The sequence below is a fragment of the Papaver somniferum genome, unplaced genomic scaffold (assembly GCF_003573695.1).
Source record: "Papaver somniferum cultivar HN1 unplaced genomic scaffold, ASM357369v1 unplaced-scaffold_73, whole genome shotgun sequence".
Classification (NCBI taxonomy): domain Eukaryota; kingdom Viridiplantae; phylum Streptophyta; class Magnoliopsida; order Ranunculales; family Papaveraceae; genus Papaver; species Papaver somniferum.
In genome coordinates, this window is record NW_020650193.1 from 428,096 (window position 1) to 452,510 (window position 24,415).

The 24,415-nt window shown below is 37.3% G+C and overlaps 2 protein-coding genes and 1 pseudogene across 2 annotated transcripts; 1 reads left to right on the forward strand and 2 right to left on the reverse strand.

Moving 5' to 3' along the window:
• Positions 1-1,200: 1,200 nt before the first annotated feature.
• Positions 1,201-5,390, reverse strand: LOC113344113 (arabinosyltransferase XEG113-like). Its single transcript, XM_026588148.1, has 12 exons — positions 4,839-5,390; positions 4,166-4,635; positions 3,961-4,066; positions 3,593-3,849; positions 3,339-3,474; positions 2,840-2,934; positions 2,684-2,737; positions 2,445-2,558; positions 2,102-2,200; positions 1,894-2,013; positions 1,724-1,810; positions 1,201-1,629 (listed from the first exon to the last, which is right to left on the reverse strand). Exons 1-12 carry the CDS (start codon positions 5,062-5,064, stop codon positions 1,462-1,464), a joined length of 1,932 nt encoding a protein of 643 aa, XP_026443933.1. The 5' UTR covers positions 5,065-5,390; the 3' UTR covers positions 1,201-1,461.
• Positions 5,391-8,207: 2,817 nt separating this feature from the next.
• LOC113344091 lies at positions 8,208-14,739 on the forward strand (annotated as a pseudogene).
• Positions 14,740-15,162: 423 nt separating this feature from the next.
• LOC113344108 (importin subunit beta-1-like) lies at positions 15,163-19,825 on the reverse strand. Its single transcript, XM_026588146.1, has 3 exons — positions 19,628-19,825; positions 16,715-19,141; positions 15,163-16,590 (listed from the first exon to the last, which is right to left on the reverse strand). Exons 2-3 carry the CDS (start codon positions 19,132-19,134, stop codon positions 16,392-16,394), a joined length of 2,619 nt encoding a protein of 872 aa, XP_026443931.1. The 5' UTR covers positions 19,135-19,141; positions 19,628-19,825; the 3' UTR covers positions 15,163-16,391.
• Positions 19,826-24,415: the final 4,590 nt, after the last annotated feature.

Sequence of the window (24,415 nt, forward strand, 5' to 3'; positions counted from 1 at the left end):
ATCATGATAAAGATGATGATAATCATAAAAAGAAAAAACTTAAAAAACCCCACCATTTATTTTTGTTTTAAATGGTTATAAAAATCCAATTCGATTAATTTCAAGTAAAAAAAAAAACTTCTGAAGATGTTTACGGCTGGGAGTTCTTAGATACCCAACCGTGAATCAAGATTACGGTTGGGATAGTTTATCGACCCAACCGAGAGTCCATATTTCGGCTTGGTTTTCCCAACCGAAAGATTTTTCGATGTTTTTGTTTTTGTTTTCAGAACCAGTTACGGCTGAGAAAACTCAGTCGTAAGTGTAGTTACGGCTGGGATAATTTGTCGACCCAACCGTAGAACGCAAAAACGGTTGGAAAATGATGGTGTTCCAAACCGTGTTTTTTATTTACGGTGTTGAAATAAAGAACTCCTAGCCGAAATCATTTTTCTGATTTTTTTTTGTTTTTAGAACCAGTTAAGGCTGGGTTTTCCCATCTGTAACTGCAGTTTCGGCTGGGTTTTCCTAGCCGTAACTGATTCTGGAAATCCAAAAAAATCAGAACACTAATTTCGGTTGGGATAACCAAGCCGAAACATTTACTTTCGGCTGGGAATCTAAGAACTCCCAGCCGTAAACACATTCAGAAACTTCTTTTTTTACCCGAAATTCATAGAATCCTATTTTCTAACCATTTAAAAGAAAAAATAAATGGTGGGTTTTCTTACTTTTTTCTTTTTATGATGATCACCATCTTTATTATGATCTATCAATGAGAAGGAGAAAGAGAAGATAATAATTTTGGGTTTTCTTTATGATCATCACTCTCGTCGTGATGAAATTATTTATCGCAATTTATGAATGAGAAAAGGATGAGGAGAAGATAATAGATTTAGTGTTTTTTTTAATGATCTTCATCATGATTAAATCATGATTTGTAAATGAGAGGAGAAGGAGAAGATTATAGATTTAGGATTTAAGATTTTTTTTTAATGAATAGTGAAATTTAGGTAAGGATATTTTTGACTTTTTCATGTACCTTGAGTCCCCCTATCCATTTTTGCCTACACATAGCATTTTAGCCCCCAAAAACTCACCCCCCTACAGCCCCAATAATAGGGTTCATTCTTCTTCTTTTTTTCTGAAGCAAGCCAGATGTTATGCGTGTAGTTTGTTGTCTAGAAAAATAGGCTTAAGCCCAGTGCAAAATCTTTCAAATTTCCTTGACATAATCAAAATTTTGATCCAATTTTGCAATCTGGAAAAACATTTAACATCTATCCACAATAAAAATATTGAATTCCTACATGAGCTCTTTGTTGTTGTACAAAACACCCGCTATGACGGTCCTCTCTTTTGGGTTATAACAGTATATATGGTTTGTTGGGGAGTGAACCTGCAGCTACAACCTGATAACCTGTTTGCACTTTCATTCCCATAAATACCCGATTATTCTTGTTGTGGAAAAGTCAGTAGCGCTTAGAAAGGTGGATGGTCATCTGCTGGGGTTGCTGGTGGGAGAGGTTTCCAACCGGGTTTCTCATCCCAGTACATGTCATAGTATATATGGCCTGGTTGTTTGTTCTCCACACAACACCATATGCTTGTGTATCTCTTCACTCGGTTCCTGAACTTGTCTTCCCTTGCCTGTTCACAGATACTCCGCATCTCAGACAAATCAACAGAGAGGAAAATTACAATTAATCGAAGCAGTGAGAAAGTTAAGAAGAAAAGAACTTGCCTTGTCAGAGAAACCGCTGAAGGCATCTTGCATTGAAGAGAACTGTAACACTTTCACATCCTTAAATGAGGAGAACACCCTAATGAACTGTATAACCAAGTAAACTGCATACATGATTATATTGGTCTTCAGGAAAGAAATGGAATAAATAATGTATGTAGTTTATATACCGTTTCTTCGTTGCTATTCTTAGGAAATCTGAGAGTTCCTGGTCTACTTGTGTTGGTGACTGCATGACAATTTGCAGATCCCTCTTGACAGAGTTGAACATCAAGCCACGACTCCTTTACCTGGCAAAACAAAGTGGAACTTCTTGTGTTAAACAAAGAGCGAATAGGGTAACCACTTTAGGATTTAGATCGAATTGAATACAATTACCTGTTTCGGAACCAATGGGTTATCCAAGAAAGAATACTCTCTGATGTCGATTTTCGGACCAAAAACTTCCTCTGATTGTTCTTTCAACATAATATTAACCTGCGTTACGGAAAATTTTGATGTTACATAACTGGTTTCTTCAGATTATCTCTATATTTTCTTCATTTTCAATTACTCATTTTTTCTGAATTAAGGGTGATGGTAGAGACAAGGCTCAAAACCATAACGTGCTTTATATGATTGGAATAAATCTTTTAAATTTTCATTGCCAAATCACATCGACAAAGTCTGAAACATGGTTGGTTATGGCATGCCAAGTAAGAACAAACTGATTCTGAAATACCTCAAATACATGATCCAGAGGGCAGAGAAAAGGTTGCCTTGTCAATGTCCCAGGCATAATTCCTGGATGTGGAAACCACATTCTGTCCACACGGCACCAAAGTGGAGGCATCACCTAAATGTTTGTTTATCAAAGATCAGTTAGATACATTCTTATGTGTCTAACCAAAGCTTGTTAGAGTATAAATGGTTGTCAATAAACAGTGAAGCTAGTTTCCAATTGAATTTGACAATACTCACAAGGGTACGGTTCAACAGTGACGCAATAGCAAGAGCCGTCCTTATTTGCCTCATCTGATGAGTAACAGATTCAATATTATCAACAAAGTTCAATCAAGATTCAATATTATCCAACAAAGTCCTTATTTGCTTTAGTATTTGGTAAAACATTCTTACTTGGTAATTAACAAGAACAAAGTGCGACTCAATACTATGTTCCCCACCTAGCAAAAGGCTCTTTGGAATTGATGGTTTAAATGACAAGAAACCTCCTGCAAAAGTTCCATAAGCGAGTTAAATTACAGAATTTAAGCATGTCAGAGTAAGGCTTGCAATTGAACGCACAATGAGGGTGTAAGGTCTTGTCTAAAGGGTGAAGAAACTCATTGACTGCCACATCAGGTACGAAAATATACTGAGAAATCTATATGGCTACAACTAAATCTGTAGAAGGGGAAGTTTTGCTCCTGATCCGTATACAGATGCAATTCTTACCATCTAAAAACTAGTTAATGACGTAGCATTCTCCATAAAATACAATCAGTCTCCTTATTTTGCGGTTTACAAAGTGGGATAGAGTTCAATGCTTTTGTATTTCCTCCTTAATAAGAGAACTGAACCATAGATGAAACAACCTTTACCAGATCTATGAGATGTGTATCACTTCAAAAAATACCTGGTGAATCGTAGTATTCAGGCTTGTCGTAGAAAACCATGCCTTCCCGCAATCGATGACGCTTTCCTTCAGTACCTGCATACTGGAAGGTAGTATGCACGGCATATGGTTCTAATCTCAGCTGCTGATATATGGCCTGCCATTGTACTTGAGGAGTAAGTAAAGAAAAACTACATATGAAGGCGGCTAATAACAACACGTCAAGATTGACTGGAAGAGAAGCAACAAAAGGAACTGACTTAGGGATGCAATACCTGGACGAAGTAAGTATGCCCACTGCAAAATATACTTGCGGGCAGCATTCCCAACTTCAGTTTCCCATCATAGGCAAACACAAGACCACTTTCCTCATCAACCGGTGGTCCCAACTGTTTATGGACAAGCTCGTTGAAGCCATTCTGGTCCCATATCTTATCATCAGCTAGAAGCATGTCTTTCCATTCTCTTGCTAACTTGATTGTAGTCGCTGTTGACCGCCAATGAAATATTCCAATATTGTAGGCACCACTCACTGAAGAAAGCATATTTTAATCAAGTATGAGTAGCTGGTTCCACAACAGCACATTAACAAGAATGGTGCTTAGCTAGAGAGAAGCCAAAAAAATTGTAGGCAGATATTCACCATCTCGCCAAGCTTCCAAACTGTCATCAACAACTGTTGGAACTACTTGATCAGTTGAAGTTAAGATATCTGCCTCGGGAAAACGAGCCATGTACGGCAGCGGATTCTGCTCTAGAAAGAAAACAGCAAATGTGGTTTAAGAACATAAATTGAGACATAAGTATAACAAGATGGAACAAGAAAAAATCGCAAAACCATTGGGTACCTTTAGCCAAACCATATCTGTGTCACACATTAATATCTCATACCCAAACGGCAACATAGCATCGATGAGAATAACTTTTTCTCTCCCCATTTTGTGAAACGTCGGTGTACCCCAACCAACATCGATCGTACTCATATTACTACCCATATCAAACACTGGTACACCTTGCCAATACAATGACTCCAACAGTTTGATATCCATTGCACCAACAAGAAGATTAGTAACTCCGAAATCCGTCAAGTGTCTAACCCAATTCAGCACAAAATCTTCAAACGCGTAGTTACCGAATGTTACGAGAATGACATTATCTTTCACTCTACTCTCAACTAGCTCTTTGCTCAGTTGAAATGTGTGATGTGGTGGCATCTTGCTACCTGGTGCTGGTACTTCCCATATAGGCTTAGTCCAGATGTTCGTATGTCCACCACCATTGGAAGAACGCGGAGCCGCCGTCCTAGTAACATTTGCATCTGAATGTGTATATGAATTACTTAGGTCTATTCAAAACCGAGTTCATAATGATGATCATACTACCACATTTATCTAAATTCATTCACAAATTAGGACTAATGAATGAAATTAAAGTCAAACCCGGATTAGTAAACCATTGTAATTACACAATTAAACAGAAATTGGAATAAAAGGAGAGACTTTTAATTTAATTCGAAGTTACCTGAGATTGAAGTGGCGATGGTGGTGGCGGCAGAGGCAGAAGGTGGTGTAGAAGTAAAGAGGGTGGGGGTGTTGGCACCACCAGAAGAGTAAAGCGCAGAGAAGACATAAAAGGATGAAAGAAGAAACCCAATAACAAGTGTAGCATAGATCGTTAGAAACAATGGTTTCTTTGCATTTGATGTTGATGATGATGATTCATCTCCATTACCCATCATTATGTTCATGATTAAGATGATGATTAAAATCTTAATTCAAGGTCTGGGTTTCAAAGGAGAGACCTTTATTGAATGGAATTTGAAAGAGGTGATGCAGTGGTGAGATTAGGGTTTTGATTTGGAAAATATGAAGGTCAACTGCTTCTTCCATGACTGGAATAAGTTGGTGGTGGCTTTTTTCTGATTATTATTATTTTCATTGATTTTTTTTTTAATTTAATTTCTGTAATAAAGACAAAGGGATGGGGAAATGTAAGAATCTGACTGGGGGTGGTGGTGAGGAAATTGAAGCATTGTTTGTTTTGTTTTGGTGGTGGTGGTGAGAAATGCCAAAGTCAAGCAGAGAGCATCTTGCTGCCAACATCTTCAACACTCGGTAAAAAAAGAAAAAAAAAAACCAAAAACTCCGAGTAGAGCGAGGCATGTCCATCTCTCTTTGCCTTGTCCACACTAATTTTGCTCACTGCCACATTGTAAGTTTTTCTTTTCTTCTTTTGGTTTTTTTGCAGCATTTGATTTATTAGATTAAACTGAGATTATACGTGGACATATTATGCCTACAGAGTCTGCTATTATAATAGTCCCACACTGTTCTTATTAGCTTCTGCCACTCGATTTGTTAGACTGTTCGCTGTTCGATTTCCTTCTCTGTATACCGTCGAGCCGATGTCTTAGTAACATCTGAAGGATTAGTCCATATGTTTGTATGTCCATATGCTGAATCAGATCCATACCTCGAGTCATCAAAAAAGAAACATGCTTTTATTGATTGGCACATTGTAAGCGTTGTAAGTAATCTTAAATAAAATTCCATCTTTTCAGGGTTAATCCGTTTCACCATGGGAGAGGTGGTAAAATGTCCCAAATACAACTTGAGGATGTGTCTGGAGACTATACGTCGCCTTTTAATTTTCTTGTTTGGCAACCAGAAGCAGGAGCATAATTAGTTTTCGAAAGTCAGAAAGCAAAAATATATCTCCCTAAAGTAAACTTTTTTTACTTTTACAAATTATTCTGAAATTTGAGCAGTTTCGAAAGTTAGAAGCAAAAAAATATTCACCTACAAAAGTATTTTTTTTTAACTTTTAGAGATTATTCTGAAATTTTTCTCCCAACCTAACTTCTGGCCTTTCGACTTAATTAAGTAAAGAAATTATTTGTTAAGGTATCTCCAAACACCTTGTTAGGCATATTCTTATGCACGTGTCAAACACCAAAATTTGTTTTGAACCCACTATGGGTATGTCTAAGTAGCAAACGTATGTGCCAATGTGTCAAATATACCACATACTCATATACATTGGAGTTTCCAACGAGCGATAGACTGCGTATCGATATATGGTCTTAATATCGCTCACTGGTTATTATAGCGCCAGCGATAGTCATGTTGTCGCTCGTTAGTTAGATCATCTCTCAGATATTTTCCATCCAACGGTCAAGAATTCCCCCTCCAATAAATATTAATACTAAAGTTCAAATTCATTTCAGCTCATACCAGAATTTCTAAATCTCTATAGAATTTCCCAATCTCACACATCTTCCGTACTATTCATCACTCTTCCAATTCTTCAAACAGCATGGCTGACAATGAGTTTTGCAGGAATTATGTTTTTATACTGATCGTCTTGTCATTAGTGGTGCTCTATGCCCAACCATTTTTGTAAAACATAATTGAGAGATTTCAAGAACAAACAATGAACCTCAACAATCGCGACGCCTACTTGTTAAGTCATCGCTTCAATACAATCAGTAAGAAAATTAGTAAGTATGTTGCTTTAGCAATGCTTGAGGCTGAAAACATGAGGAGTGACATTGAAGCAAGATGTAAGGAGGAACATCGCATCTACAGAGAACACTTCCAACATCGAAGTTGTTTTGAGATTTTAAAAGTGTTGCCCAGATATAATCCAAAGCTTATGTTTTAATTTCTTAATTTTCAACTAAGCCTAAGTAGAAGTTTGATATTTTCTTAGTTTATTAAAATGTAAGTGTAAGTCTAATTTTAATGTAAAAATGGATTGAGAATAGAATGTAAGCTTAATCAACAATATGAGCCAAATTTTCGAATTCATAAACAAATGAATTTTTGATAAACTTCATATTAATCTTTAATAGTCATTTTACAAGACACTAATAATTTAAAATATATACTTTAAAAATAAAAATTTGGGACAATGTTCTTCATCTTGTTTATCTTCTTCATGTCACATAACTTCCAATTCATGCGCTCATGAATGGAGAGTTTCCATTGTTTATCTTTTTCTATGCCTTCAAATTTTCTTTGCCTTGCTTTTCCTTACTTTGAACTCTTCTTTGCCTTTTCTTAGCTGCAGGTTTGAGTTGGTTTATATCCAAAGCTTGAAGACTTGTTTGTTTTTTACTTATTTCTTTATAACTATCACATATCTTCTTAACAGCACCTTCAAGTACTACTCCAGAAAAATCAAGTTGTATTGCCAAATCAAATTGGGTTTGAAACTTTGCCATTCGAGAGATTTTGAAAAAAAAAATAGATTGAAAAAGAAAGAGAATAGAGAAAATTTAGATTGGTGTAATTTGAAAATTACCTATTTATAGGCGAGAAAGAACCATTGTCGGTAGTTATTAAATCAAGCGATACTATATATCATTATACCCGGTGATTATATCTTTATCGCTAGCGCCTGACATTGTTGAGAATATCGCTCGCTCGCTAGGAATTTCATCCCTTCACTCATTTACCATAATGGCGGAACTCATTTGTCGCGCCACCTGCAGGCATAGTCGTGAGCAATGTAGTCAATTTCGGACATGTCGGCCGGAATTCCGGCGGAATTTCCGTTTTCGGACCAACATAAAACGAAACACAACTTTCCGCTGAGACGGAAAGTACCCGGAAAAAAACCGGAATTCCGGCCGAGATGAGGCGGAAATGAACCGGAAGTACGGCTGAGACAAGTTGAACCCTATTAACTTTGTTTGGTTGAACCATTTTTCACTTCGTGTTAACTACTAATTATGTAGCATATCCTTTATTTCCTAATGATTATCTGAATTCAAACCACGAGAGCTTTATGCTCGAGCATTTCTGAGAAGCGGAGAGCCACATCCAATGGAGGCTGTAATTGACAACAGCAGGTTTGTCCAAATTAGTCTCCATTGTAATTCATTGAATAATGTGTAATCTTAAGTATTATAGGGATCACTCTCCATATGAACTACGTCATATAGCTGTTCTATGTGTTTCAATTTTGGAGATTTGTAAACGGAATCTCAGTAACAGTACCTTACCACCACACTATATGTGCTGTTGTGCTAATATGCTTACACAAAATTATATTAAATGAATGTCATTTATCATTATAATTAAATATGCAAACTGAGAGTCTTCACTTGAGATCTCTTCTTTTACTTATCTCATCACCACTCTGTCCTCTTCATCTCTCCTTCTCCATTCTTTTGAATGTATAAACTACTAATTCTCATTCTCCATTCCACCACCTCCGTTACCACAATCAGGTCTACTACTAACCATCAACACCTTCTTTTTTTCTTTTTTTTTTTTTAATTCTTAATCTTCTGTCACAGGCCACATGCAATCACATCACTTTGAAGAGTTTGATATTGATGGTTATGGTAACGTTAATTTGAAGAGTTTAAGAAGATGATGATTGATAATATGGTGTGAATCAACAAGCAAATAAGATGATCTGAAATTTGAGTTTTGTTCATATAAAATTGCAGAATTGAAACCCTGGATCTTTCTAAATTGTTTTTATTCTGTTGATTTCTTGTAGTTGTTTTATTAATCATAAAATTTATGTTTTCTGATTCTACTATTATATCAGATTTTGATTCAATTTTATTTTTGATATATGAATTTGGGTTTCCATTATATGTGAGATGACATGTACTGAACAAAGCAAGTAAGGCAACTGTGAATGGGTTTCTCTGAATTTACTGGCATGGGTTTGACTATATACTGCTATTGCTAGCTCAAAGTCTTGAGTGATGTGTGCAAAAAAAGAATTATGATTAGTCATCTCTGAGATGTAAGTAGTACTCTTAATGATAATAGTATCTTTTTTAAGAAACAAACTTATCTCACCAACTGGATTGACACCCACCCAACACACATTTGGTACTTCTTTCAACCACATCTATTATTATTGTTAATCAATGATCATCATCATGCAAGTACAACCACCATTTTCAATCAACAAATTTTTATTTTCATGATCACAACCTGTTTATTAAAATGACCCACAGAGAGGAGGATGCTGTTATTGCTTAGAAAAATTGAGTGTTTCCACCATTGCGGCGCCAAAACACAAACCCTTCAAGAATCAAGATGGTTCTATTCCTACCCAAGAACCCTCCTTTGCCTTCATTACTACCACATGATCATGGTAATTTTATAATTGGAGGAACGAGGAGGAGGAGAAATTCTTCTTTTATTGTATCTTCAGCTTTGAATCCCTTGTTATTTACTTCATCAACTGCGAATCTTATTGCCGCTGCTGCTGCAACTGGTACTAGTAGTTCTGCTGTTGCTTCTGCTGCTCATGCTGCTGTTGGCTCAGGTTGCTGTTACTGCTGTGGCTTGTCTTTCTGGTGCTTGTCTTTCTACTAAAGTTGATTTCTTATGGCCCAAATTGCAAGATCAACCAGGTATGCTACTATCTAACCAGTAATTACAGGTTCATTCAAATGGGTTTGGGGTTTTCTAGCTACAACTGTGTGTCTTGTCAGGCTTAAATGAAAATGATGATCACATAACCTTTTAGTCGAAAATTGAGAAACCAGTTGAATTGCTAAGACTAGTCGATCAACATACACCTAAACAACTCGATCATGTTCTGCAGATGTTCTCATCTTGGATGGAGTTGATGTAACTGGATATCTCATTTTCATGGAGGAAAAGGTTTACAACATAATAAATCTCCTTTCTCTGTATGTACTAGACTGGATCATTGATTGTCTTTTGCACGTAACTTAGCCGATACCATTTGTGAAGGCAGGTGCGGAAAGCCATTGAATTCGCAAAAATAGTTCACCTGGGTCAGATGAGGAAGACAGGTGATCCTTATCTAACTCATTGCATTCATACAGGATGAATCTTGGCAGCTTTGATCCCATCGCATGGAAAACGTGTATGTATCCTCTTTCTTGAGTTGTCCATGTGTAATATCGTATATATTTCTGAAAAGGATAGTTCAAGATATCATTGGAAATTACATTTTTCTTTCGAGTCCGTTATTATCTAGACTGATGTTCAGGCATGCTAGTGAGACAGCAAGAGTTATGAAATGGAGTTACACTAATTTTGGATCCAAACAAGAATTCTGGTCCCCTATATTTCTCTTACCCGTGTCTTCGTTCTGTGGCAGGCCATAGATACGGTTGTTGCTGGGATTCTTCATGATGTGATTGACGATACATGTGAAAGCATTCACACCATTGAAGAGGAATTTGGTGCTGATGTAGCCAAGTTGGTTTCTAGTGTTTCAAAGCTAAGCTATATAAATCAGATGAGACATCACCGGTTTGTAGAGTATGTACCACTACTGATTCAAATGTTTAGGATGCATCGATAAGAATATTTAGTTTCTGAAACTAAACAAAGTATATGCTAGAAATGTTGAATCCTGTACTTGGCTTTGCAATATTTTCAACAAATGCATGGAACAGAGTTTGTTGTACTCATTTATATTTCAATTGGTAAATAGCCTTTACATGGTTCTCATGTTAGTTTTGCTGGTATTAGATGAGACATCACCGTTTGTAGAGTATGTACCACTACTGATTGAAATGTTTAGGATGCATCGATAAGAATATTTAGTTTCTGAAACTAAACAAAGTATATGCTAGAAATGTTGAATCCTGTACTTGGCTTTGCAATATTTTCAACAAATGCGTGGAACAGAGTTTGTTGTACTCATTTATATTTCAATTGGTAAATAGCCTTTACACGTCAAAGCGTTCTCCATCTCTTTACAGGCGAACAGTTTACGGGTGATGCTTCTTGGGATGGTTGACGATCCTCGGGTGGTTCTTATCAAGCTTGCAGACCGTCTACATAACATGAGAACCATGTAATATTTTTATGTCCTACTTCGATATAACTAGCACATTCCTGTGTTTAGTCATGCATTACCAAGTTACTTCATTCAACAATTCATAGCTAGGGATGTTATGTTGAATTGGTATGTATAGATTGTTTAGTGCTATCATCTACCGACCCAATTTTACAACAACTATGTTATCATATGGCTCATTCCTCTATGCATCTTTTACAGTCATGCTTTATCATCACCAAAAGCCCAAGCTGTCGCACAAGAAACGTTAGCTGCATGGTGCTCACTAGCTTCCAGATTAGGTGTATGGGCTTTAAAAGCTGAACTTGAGGATTTGTGCTTTGCTGTTGTTCAGGTCAGGTCGCTGATCCTCAAAATCTTAAATTTTAGTCTTTTAACCACATGTTGATCATCTAAAAGAAATTCAATTAGTATGTGAAACATTGAGTGCTTAACATGTTTAACTTTGACACTAATACTTACTATCACTACAGCCTCAAACATTTCGTCAAATGAGAGCTGAGCTGGCTTCCATGTGGAAGCCTGGCAATAGACCAAGAAATTTGCGGAGAATTCTTGCAAAACCTGATTTGGTTGAACCCTTGGATAAAGGTGTAATAGTTACCGACTTGGAAGTGTCAGTGGCTAGTGAGGAAGACGTGGCATCTATGAAGGTGGGGCATATTCTCCTATTGATATCTGATCTACTATATGTATACCGATGTTTGTTCAAGATCAAAAGAATTCAGAAAGCTCATAACCCCGAATACTGTTTCTTAGGATCTTTTGGAAGCTGTATTACCTTTTGATCTGCTACAAAATCGAGAAAGGCGCGCAAAATTTCTTTATGATGTCAGCAAGGGTCCTCAGACAAAACCGGAAGTTGTGAGTGATGCTAGTGTTGCCTTGGCATCTCTAGCCCTTTGTGAGGAAGCACTTGAACAAGAATTGCTTATATCAACTTCGTAAGTTCCATATCGTAATTCCAAAGTTGTTTTTGTACATGATCTTGGACCAACTAAATTTAATTTGTTATTGTCGAATGTAGTTATGTTCCAGGAATGGAAGTAACTTTGTCAAGTCGCTTAAAAAGCTTGTATCGCATCTATTCCAAGGTATGCTTGAGTTATTCTCTAATTTCTTGTTAAATCCTGATGTTTGAGAGATTGCTCGAGGAATTCCAACTTTCGATTCCAACAATCACTCTCATGAATGTCCTGATACTTCCAGTCTCTTAGAGTTGGTCTGTTATGGATATATATAGTTGGAAATTGATTCTGAAGTCAACTGAAAGCTCTATTTTTCTTGCAAATTTTTCCACAGATGAAACGTAAAGATGTGGACATTAAGAAAATTTACGATGCACGGGCATTGAGGGTCGTAGTTGGGGATAAGAATGGAAGGCTACATGGAGATGCTGTAACATGTTGCTACAACATTCTTGACATTGTACACGGGTAATAAAAACTTGAAATTTCTGTCCTTATGAAATTTCTTAACATGTTGCTACAATATTCTTGATATATAAATGATAAATCTCTAAGTACCAAAACATAGAGTGAGTTTACATATTCTACTTTGACGTTGAACTGTTGTTCCTTTTTTCTTTCCTAAAGAAGTTGAAAGTCTCTGGCATATGTATCGGGCAAATATGCTTACCTAGCATAGATGACGCGACCCTTTTGCAACTTACGTTATACAGATGAAACTAACTGTCATCCAATGGCTTTTCCTCTTGTAGGCTTTGGACTCCAATTGATGGCGAGTTTGATGATTACATTGTGAATCCGAAGAATAGTGGCTATCAGGTGAATTTCTTTCTTCCGTTCTTAAATGTTTTGATTGCATATATAAAGTAAGAAGTTAAGATGAACAAAAATGGTGAATGGATAATTATTCGGTGCATTCGGTTCTCATTTTTGTTTCTGTTGTTCTTACGAATGCAGTCTCTCCACACAGCGATACAAGGTCCTGATAGATCACCATTGGAAGTGCAGATAAGGACACAGGTGCTGCACTTTCCGTTCTAACATATACACCGGCTTAAAAACTATCATGTTGCTGTTATTTTTCCTTGATGAAAAAGTTTAGACTTGGTTGTAGAATTTTCTCTGTCTTTGCAGACAATGCACGAGCATGCCGAATATGGTCTTGCAGCGCATTGGCTTTATAAAGAATCCGAGAACAAAGTCCCACAGTCAGCGCCTATCCATGTACCCAAGACTGACCCATCTACGTTCCAGTCCAAACGGGTAGAGGATGAAACGGAAACGAATGACGATAATGATGATGAGCTTTGCAAGTATAGGTCCTTGAAAAAAGGGCATCCAGTTCTCAGGATCGAAGGAAGTCACCTTCTTGCTTCAGTTATTGTCAGGTTTCGTAATCCTTCTATTCATTTTTGTTTTTTGTGTGTAATGAGTCTTCATAAGAAATCAGGGAATGAAGCTTAAGTTCTGCAGTGTAGACAATGGTGGTAGAGAACTGCTTGTGGCTGTGAGCTTTGGATTGGGGGCTTCAGAAGCGGTAGCTGATAGGAGATCCTCTTTCCAGATAAAACGATGGGAAGCATATGCAAATCTCCACAAAAAGGTTCTCTCCAAGTTACTAGCCTGGTCTGTTATATCATTTCTTGATTCACAAAACTTACTTTCAGATGCCATAAAAAGACGTAAACCACCATAATCTATTAGTAAGAAGAATCCATCTGTGCATGATGGTTCGAGTATGTGGGTGGCAAAAGAAATTGTTATCTGATCTGTTGCATTCAAATGGGTATTTCAGGTTTCTGACCAATGGTGGTTTGCTCCAGGACATGGTGATTTGTGTACTTGCCTAGAAAAGTACGTACTATGTAAAGACGGTATATATCACAAGGTATGTAGGGATACAAATAGTTTGTTTCTGCAATAGTCCGAGAAGCATACAACTTCGTAAAAGCTTAATTCTGTGTGCATTAACTTCCTATGTATTGATACATTCCAATGCTGTGCAGCAAGATCAATTTGATCGACTGCGCCCGACTTTTATCCAAGTTATCGATCTGACTGAGAAAGAAGAGGTGGAATACTGGACTGTTGTCTCAGCTGTTTTTGAGGGAAAACAGGTTTCATCTATCCCAGTGAACTCAAGCTTCTTCGAGAGGCTAACCTCCAAGTCTCTTAGTTCCAGTCCCATTGAAACCAGCGTAAATAACAAGGTTGGCCATATCAAAACCCCTCCTTAATTTCTTATTTACTGGCAGGCTCAAGTGATTTTTGTACTCATTGCTGTTGTCTTTGTTATTATGAAATTGATTAGGTGAGGCTACCAAGGGAAATGCTTCAGTGGGAGGAGCAGGTGAAGTTTGAAGTATTCGAACAAAAAATGACAGCGGAAAATCAGCTGTGCTGTGTGAAGTGGCAATCGTATGCTGGCCCAATGGTGACATAATGAGGATGAGAAGTGGTAGTACTGCTGCTGATATAGCCATTAGAGTAGGACCGGAAGGCAAATTGGTACTTGTAAATGGTCAACTTGCATTGCCACATACTGAGCTCAGGGATGGCGACATTGTTGAAGTCACGACTTTGAAATCTTGAAACTGGTTTCATGTATATTTGTACAAAATGAATGAAGAAGGATTCTTGTAAATTAGTCCCACTAAGAGACTCGACCGATAAAATATCCAGAAAAGCGATGCCCAGAACAAATAAAAACCCGATAATAAAATGGTACTAAAATAGAAAAGAAGGAGAAAATGAAACACAATCGCCGGAGAGCATGGAGGTCGGTATTTTTGTTTTTAGGACATGGTGCCGGACCATAACAAGCTTTCAACCTCAATCATTCTCCTCATGTCATCTCACCCATCCCCTATGACTTCATCAACATATGAGAGAGACAGGATTACCCATCTGGTGATATGCTAAAAGATTTGATTCTCAATCAATAACAACTAAGCATCATACATTTTTGTTGTTAAAAATTTCCATGGGAAACCTAAGAAAGAAAGAGACAGAGCCATATAATTCACCTACTGCGCATGACATTTCAATGTAAAATCATAAAATTGCAAAAAAAAGAAAAATATTGAAATTACATTTCACTTTGGAATCTGAACAAGCTAAGCCAAACTTGCAAGAGATGGACAAAAGTTCCCATCCTCAAGATGACTGTCTACTAAGTGTATTATAACAAAAGAAAAAAACAGACCGGACAGAAAATCTTCTTTCCTTTTTTATGTTTTGCCTTTCTTCATTCCTCTTGAAACTTCTGACAAAAAAAAAACACTCTAGAGAAATGATCACAAGTCTGATGATGATATCACATCCTTTTAAAAGAAACAAAAAAATAGAAATAATAATTGCAACAAAGACGAGAACAATAAAGCATATGATTTGATGAAATGAATGCATGATATTTAACACTTGACTTTCAAACAGAGACAACCTACTAAAGTAACAACCTGAATGAAACTTGACAGAGCTCAAACCTGGATGTGGGTAAAAAAAAAATACAATAATCCACCACATTGTATGAGCAAGTATATTTATAAAAAAATATAAAGACTTGTGTTTGTGTGTGTGAAAGAGGTGAAATGCAACTGACTGACTGACTGACTTGACTCTAATAATGCAAGACGCAATACATAATCTTTTTGGGGACCAAAAAAAAAAACGGAATGAAAAAGAGAAAAAAAAAGTTAATAGGAATGAGAATGGTGAATGTGTAGCTGCCGCAGGAGATGGTCTTAAGATCTGCAACGCCTCAACCGACTCTCTAGGGTGTCATCCTTCCCATCCAAGCAAACTTGGAACTGTGACCGAATAATTACACCCAGTGGAAGCAACACTTGATGGGGGTGGTGATAGTAAGATATTAAATGCAAAAGACCCACCCTGGCATAGACCTAGGCTGTGGCCATGAGAAAATGGACACAGCTGAGATTTACCCAATAGAACACAGCTTCAACTTTGCCCCACACCCCTTTGTCCATCTCCTTTGGTGTGTGGTTATGTGAGTTCATCAACCTGCTTCCCCTTTGAGAAGAACCCGACTCCTCCGTGGTGTGTACCGACACCAGAGTTAGTGACTGACCGACTAACTGACGACCCTGACTCACTGTTGTGGCGATGAAAATGATGATTAGCAGCGTGACACATGATGGTGGTATGCAGAAATCCAATCCTGAACCTTTGCATGACGACACACCCCCAATGCAATGCAATGCATGCAGGGACAGACTTCTAAAACTGTAAAGATAGATCGAGGTGAGGCCAAGAGAGCATCATCTGCCCCTCAACCAGAAACAGCTCGACTAATAGCCAACTTGGCCCATTCAGCAGATTCCTTAATCAAATGGTCATCAGATGACAAGCATTCATTTAAAAAGTCTTTACTTGACACAGACTGCTGAATCAAAGGACTAGCATTACTTCCCAGAGTGTCAGCTAGATCTCCAAGTACCCCAATCGCAGTCTTCATGACAACATCATCCCTGCTCAAATATAATAACACACAGACAGGTCAGCAACTAAAAAACCTTGCCTTACACAACACAAAGTAATTTACGTTCAGAAATAAAACTAAAATTGAGGATATGGTCTGGTAAGAAAACTCACATGTCTTTCACCAAGTACAAGCTATCCAAGAACTGGAGGATGTGAGGGGAGTAAGGCAGCAAAAGATGAGTCTTTGGAGAACCCTTAAAGCCTTGGAAAATTCCTGAAAATGCCTCCAGGATTCCGTTTCTTAGGAGGTTGGTGTACTCGATTATCTCATCATCAGAGCCAGACGCATGGGCTGAAACCTCTGCTGCACTTTTAAGCATTGGCATGGCATAGGCCAAGTACTTCTCGAAATTCTCACCTATTGCCAGGGCGATGTCACCAAAGCATGAGAAAATGGGTGGTTTGACAGATCGATGTAATTGGTTGCTCGACAAATTCTTCAGAAGTTGTGTCATGATGCCATCACAATAAGGAAGAATCTTGTCTTCCAGTGCCCTGCATATATCTCCGACCACGCCAACTGTGATGGTACACACCTGATACTCCTCGAAATTCTGAAGACCCATTTCCAAATACTTGTAAAACTCTGGCATATACTTGGCAAAATCTGGCCCTGTAGAGTATGCAAGAGCTCCAATTGCAAGCATCGCCTCCTCATGCACCGTTGCACTTCTGCAAGCAAATACTCTCAAGAAAAGACCCATCATCTGATCAGCAAACTGCATGAATGGATGTTTGGTTGTTTCAGATGCACCCAACTTCTGAATGATGACCTGCAAGCACCCACAAAGAAGGCCTTGAAACTCAGCCTGCTTCTCTCTCTCATCGGATGAGAGCTTCTGTGCTTCAAGTGTTTGGTGGAGCTCCATCATTATCACAGGAACTAATTGCACAACCAGTGGAGCCGTCTCATCTGTTGAACACCTAACTACTTCATTCAAAGTCTCATATGCAGCAGTACGTAGGCGGGACTCTGTAGCATCTTCTCTATGGGTAACCACAAGAAGGGCCTTTACAATCTCCTGAAAGAAAGGAGTCAAAGGAGAGGACATCGTGTCAACATCTTCAAAACCCTGAGCCAAGAAATAAAGAGCCCCACATGCCTTCTCAGCAACATTAGGAACATCTCTCATGCTCTGAAGTAGAACAGTTACAATTTGTTGACAGTTTGCATTGGTAATGATGGGTGTATCTGTAGTCGATCCATGAAGGAATTCAAATATTCTTCCAAGGGTCCATGCAGTGGTGTCCTTCACATGGTTGTTTGGATCTGTTGTCAAGGCACTGAGCATGAAGTTTAGAGCAATATTAACAATGGAAATAAGCTTGTCAGGAGCTGGACCCTCTAGGATGGAACCGAAGGCATATGTAGCTGCCTCTCTCTGCCTCCAATCTGCTTTTGTTATGTTCTCTTCAATGAAAGGCATGACAAGTGGAACAATGTCGTCTCCTACTGTACGAGCAACCAGACCCAAGCATGTACCCCCAGCCATTGCAAGATTCCAAGCCCCTTCGTCCTGATCCTGATCCTCCTCCTGTTTAAGAAGGGTCTCCAATAGCATAGGAACAAGAGCAGGAAGAGCCTTCTTGATAAAGTAAGAGCAGGGAATATCTGAGTCACCACTGAAATCACCTCCATATTCTTCTAGGATATCTATCTCTTCATCACAAATAGAGCTCCAAAACTCAATAGCCTGAAGTGCAACAGGCTCCTCATCTTCCCTCACAGCCTTTGCAGTAATATTAAAGATGTCTTGCATGTACATGGCTAGCTTGTCGTAGTAGGTTGACGAGATGGAAACCAAACACTCAAAAGCCGCCTGGCGTATCTTCACCTCAGGTGATAAAGTTGCTTCACAAACAACCCTCATGATGTAGTCCCGCTCCATATCATTGGTAAAGTTAGACTGAGCAAAACCCAAGGCATTATATAATGCTCGTGTAGCAGCAAGCCTGACTTCATTGTTTGTTTCTGTAGAGTTCATACCCTGAACAACTGCTGTAAGTATCTTGTTTACTTGATCTTGATCTACGACGTCTGGAGAGACCTCCTCGCACAAATAACCAAGAGTCTCAAGAGTTGCCTGCTTGACATGAGCAGGTAGCTGGTGCATATTACCCAAGAGCGAACTCACAAGCTCAGGCCACTGATTATGTGGCATCTCAATTCCAGCAACCTTTGCAATGACTTGAGATGCAGTTGACCGTGCATCATGTACAGTAGAAGTAAGAGTCTTTAACAAAGACGCTTTAATTTGAGCTTTAGCAGCATTATCAAGCGACAACCATCTCTGTACCAGTTCAAACTTCCTATGCTGTTCCTTAGCATCCAAAGCATTCTTTAATATCAAACCTGCTAGTTTACGGCTTTCAATAGGCTTTTCATCGTTCGCTAATTCACTTGAAAGCGATAGCAAGAAACTAAGTAGGTTCTGCTCCTGAAACTGCATAAGACTTTCCTCAGCATGTTTACGCACTGCACCATCTACTGCTTGTGCATTGAGAAGCACTTGTGTGACTTCCATCGCCATCTTCTATCTACAAAAACATACAGATCTAACCGTTAGATCACAGGATTACTTCACAACTAAGTAAGAACTCAAAACCTCAAAATCAATACATGAAAATTCAACCAAGATTATCACAGAAATCTACACTCAACCTTAAACAAACAATCATTTAATCAGAGCAATAAAAAAAAATTCACAGAACAAAATCAATTCAACAGAAGTTACATCAATGAAACAACAAAGGATCGGAGATCAAGATGATATTTATTCAAAATCAACAACTAATGCCAGTAAAATCAATCAACATAGACGGTGTCGGTCTTCTCTATCCACAAACAATAACCTAGTTACAAAAAAACTATTTACAGTAAAACCTACATCAAAATCAACCAGTCTAACAAACAGATTAACAAATACTGAGATCAAATCAAGATTGATGTATCGCTCATTTCATAAAAAATACAACTAGATCGGAAAAATAACAAAATCTGAAAAAAGGAATTCGAAAACTTACATATAATAGAAGAGAGATCTCTTCAAACTGGTTGGTTTTTGGTCTGTAATCAGTGATGAAACACCGGCGGTGGTGGCTGTAGCGGTGGTGGAGGTGGTGGTCACAGAAGGTTTTGTTCTTCTTCTGTGAAACCCTAAGAGAGAAGAAGAAGAAGAAGAAAAAGAAGAAGAAAAAGAATTTGGGAAGTGAGCTGGATTTCTGAATTTTTCTTCATCCATTTGATGACCTAATTTGTTATATAAAAGGAAATACTGTCTTATGACTCATTAATACCTGTACCAGGTGTAGAAACCTCTTCGATCTTGCCACGTAATGATGGACCCCATCTTTATCACCGGGTCCACTATGGATCGACGGTTTAGAATACATATCAAATTTGGAAGTGGAACCGAGTTTGATGATGAGGGATCTGACGGTCGAGGAGGACTAATCATGGTGATGCTTTTCAGGAAAGCAGGATATTATATTGTGTTCAAGGGGTGTGTGGTTCATTATTGCTATTTGGGGGTCCGTCGAATTATAGGATGTGCCCATCATTCCACTACTACCAAATATGTGGGGGAATTATTGCAATAATTCAATTCATCCTCCATAAATTCATGGAAAAACTAATCTTATGGCTTGTTCTATGGCTCCATGGAACAATGGATCACATTCGGCAAAACACCTTCCGGGATGGATTGAATTGGCAAATCATTTTGCTTTTTGTTTGAAGAAGAGCTTTTTTTGCATTGTAGGAACTAGGAAAAATTCCTAGTTCAGATTCGCCTTGTATGCCAACCATCAACTGGTTTGATTGTTGGCATGATCCTTTCCACTGCGAAGATAGGTGTTTGAAGCTCGTAATTACTAAAAACCTAAGGAGTCAAGGATGCAGTCCGAGAACATCATTGTTTCAAATCATTAAAAATATAATTGTCTTGTATTACTGAAAGTGAAATTGTAATTTTGAAAAAGTGATTTTTATTTTCTTCGGACCAAAGTCGGTATTATGCTATTGGATGTTGGTCATGAAGATCATGGGATTGTGAGTTACACAAAAAGAATCCGTTGATTAAGTAAGGAAGGCTTTAGTTAAGATAAACGCCATACGAAGTTACAAAACCAAGAGGGGCTTGATAAATGTTACGTAAAATGGATAATATGACCACAAACCATAAAGTATAAGAATGATGGAAAAGTAAATTATGGGCTTGGGTGAAAAAGACACATAAAAATTTAACCATATATACCCTTCATTTAAACTTAATTCTTTATTTTATCCTTTCTCTCTCCTATTTATTTTATGTCTCCAATTTAAAATTAATCATGAGAAAGGTCTTAACTTCCCAAACATAAGTCGAATTTTAATGAAATTTATATTTTTGGAAAGGGCTCGAAAATATCTATTAAACAAGATCCATTGTCAATATCAAATTCGAAAAAAATAAAAAATTATTTTAAACTAGGCCAAGGATACATTATGCACCCAGGTGCAACCTGACAAAAATTTATTTCTTATAAAATACGCATTATGCACCCAGGTGCAACTTAGCCAAATTTATTTCTTACAAAATACGCATTATGCACCCAGGTGCAACCAGACCAAAACATATTTCTTATAAGAATATGGATTATGCACCTAGGTGCAACCTAGTAAAACATATATTTACTATAAGAAATATGCATATGCATCATGCACTCGAGTGCAACTAAGCCAAAACCTATTTTTTGATAAGAATATGCATTATGCACTCAGGTGCATCTCATGTATTTCGTAGATAAACCTAGGTTCGTCCTAATAACAACCTACAATATATGATACACAGCCATTGCTGCCAATTTTTTTCTCTCTCTTCTCTGCAAATCGGGAGATAACCGATCCAACTCAGTTTGAAAAATTGAGTGAAATCATTCTTCAAATGCATCACTAATCAAATATGTTTATAGTATTGGATCTTCATTTCTTGAATCTCATGATCTCTGCATACTATTTGAAAACTTTTGCATAATCTTGTTTCATCTTTCTATTCAGATTTTTATTTTTAAAAATGAAAAACTAATTTTCTATTTCTCCTCCTTTTGTCTACAGATTGTTTATCCAAAAATGGCGTTGATCTGGTTTCGTGTGGTGATTAGTGTGTTTGCTGCTGTTGTTCTAATGCTTATTGAAGCTAAAGTCTCATCTGAAGTTCTCACTGTTGTTAGCAGAGTTTTCATGGAAAAAAGCATGTTCATCTTCGATAGAACCAAAGAACGATTCAAGTACAAATATTGCTGGAATTGGAAAAGGAAAGTTCGGTACAGATTTGAATTTCGATTATCCCTCCTACTCCTTTGGTCAACTACAACTCACATGGTTTCCTTTTCTGTTTCAACCTCCTTCAAAAATATCTCAATACCTAATTTACAGGGATATCAATATCTAGCTATTTGCGGTAACCCTAATTTGAAACATATTTATATAAACCCAAATAGTGGATATATTGTTCTGTATTCAATTCAATATTCTTTAAACTAAACAATGGCTACAAGCTTTGCCAATGGAGAGATTGAACCAATCACAACAAATGAAGTATCTGATCTTGCACTCAAGTTTAGAAAAGCAACACTAGAACTGAAAGCTGCTGAGGATATCATGGTTCTCAATGAAGAAGAATCTCAAATAGAGGAACAAGGAGATGGAAAGTGGGATTTCTGCCTGATAGGAAAGATCATTATAGAAGGCAAGATGGGCTATAATACTGTGGAAAAGAGTATCCAATTCACCTGGAACTTCATTTCTCCTGAAGAAGTTAAAATCATTGAGATTAACACTAATGTTATGATTTTCAAGCTGCAAAACAAGAAAATAGTGGATAAAGTCATTGAAGAAGGTCCCTGGAACATAGATGGTTATCTGATTATTCTATTCGATTAATTTCAAGGATTAATTCATCAACAACTGGATTGGACCAAACATATATATTGGATTCAACTGAAATATCTTCAACCAGAGCACATGAATGTCAGATCTGTGGAGGAGATAGGAAAACTTTTAGGAGGAGTACTTGCCATTGAACCAGCTAATGCAATCCTAATTGATGGAATTCCTGTACAATTTTGTGTGAAGATATAACTCACTACCCCCTTGAGAAGAGGAGTCCTAGCCATCACTGCAGTCGGAACAACAAAGTGGGTAATTTTTTTTATGAAAAGCAACTACATAAGTTATGGCATGATTGTTTCATCATAAATCATTGCAAAGGAGTGTGCCCAGATGCATCTGAATATGTAAAAATTGTCCATGCTAAACCTCTGCCATTTGGAGGTGTTGGAAAGATAAAGAAAAGTCACACAGTGAGGAGTAATACTATCATAGCCTCCAAGCCAATAGCAAGAAGAACTATCAAGCGTACTCCTTTTATCCCTCCTCAAGATGAAATTTTTGTTATAAAAACAACAACATTTGAAGCTGAAGAAAACCAAGCCAGGTTGGGAAAAAGACAGAGGTTCATTGATAATGAGGAAATCCTAGATGATCAGGCAAAAAAGGAAAACTCAGTAAATAAAAATGAGGGCTTACCAGTGATACAAACAACAACCAGAATCCAAGTGAAACTTTTCCTTAACGTGAGAATGTTTCCCTTCTTTTGATAGGCATCCATCTACTGTGTTTGGCTTCTATTGTGGATTGTTTTGCATATGAAATTCCTTTTGATAGACCCCTAAGCATTTTATTTTATGGGCTTTGATAAATTGAGAATCTGGTTTATTAAATCAGAAGTGCGTGGGCGTCGTTTTTTTTAGGTGTACTAAGGATAACATTTAAGAGAATTATTTGGTTGTCATAACATTGAGATATTTGTGTTGTTGTAATTTTAGTATTCCAAACATTTTAATCTTTGATGAAGCTAAGAATTGAGTTTATACTTTAATGGAATGAAACTGTTATAGTGTATATATATGGTTGTGATTCAGTTTTATCTTGATCTATCGGGGTTTGTACATGTTGAAGATGAAATTAGAGTTAGCCTGGTTGTGTAGAATGTAGATTGAGCTGAAATGATGTTAAGACATAATCTAGTTATGCAGGTGGAAGGGTAATTGATCGATGTCGCAGTTCCTTATTACCTGAAAATGCTTAGGGGGTGATAACAAATCGTGATTGGGACCATGGAGTTGGTAAGTGTGCCTAAGTGGCGCCGCGTAAGTCACTAATATTTCAGTTAGTTGAATGTCTAAATTTCATATATAACTTTGATTGTTTTTATCCATGTAGGAAAGGAAGATATGGATGAGGACAATGGGATTATTGGAGAAAATGTATTAGGATTTGAACTTGGTGAAGTGGAGGATGGGGCAATGGAGGATGGCGAAGTAAGTTCTTATGCGTCTAATTAATATGCGTACTTCTTTAATATAAAGCGGGGTAAATATGCAAATTCCATGTTTTTGACTTGAATCTTTTCTTTTGTTTGATTTATTTTTGTTTGAAATGACATATTCATATTCAATAGTTGGAGAAACTCAAAGATAAACATGGAAAATGAGAATGTTTTTTGGACGGACAGTTATCACAGTGTCTCCAAATTTTGTATAGAAAAGAGATTGGAGATGTTTTTTTTGGACAGTTATCACTTTTTTTGATTAACCACAATATACTTTTTTGTGCAGGAAGGGGTTATTAATATCTTTATTGTTGGAAAGTCACAAAGTACAAACAATGGTATTACTACGGTCTCGAATGGTATTACAATGTTATTAGTATAATGTGTAATTGTGTTCCTTTTAAAGGTGCAAAACTACAAAACTAGTGTTGTTAAGTTT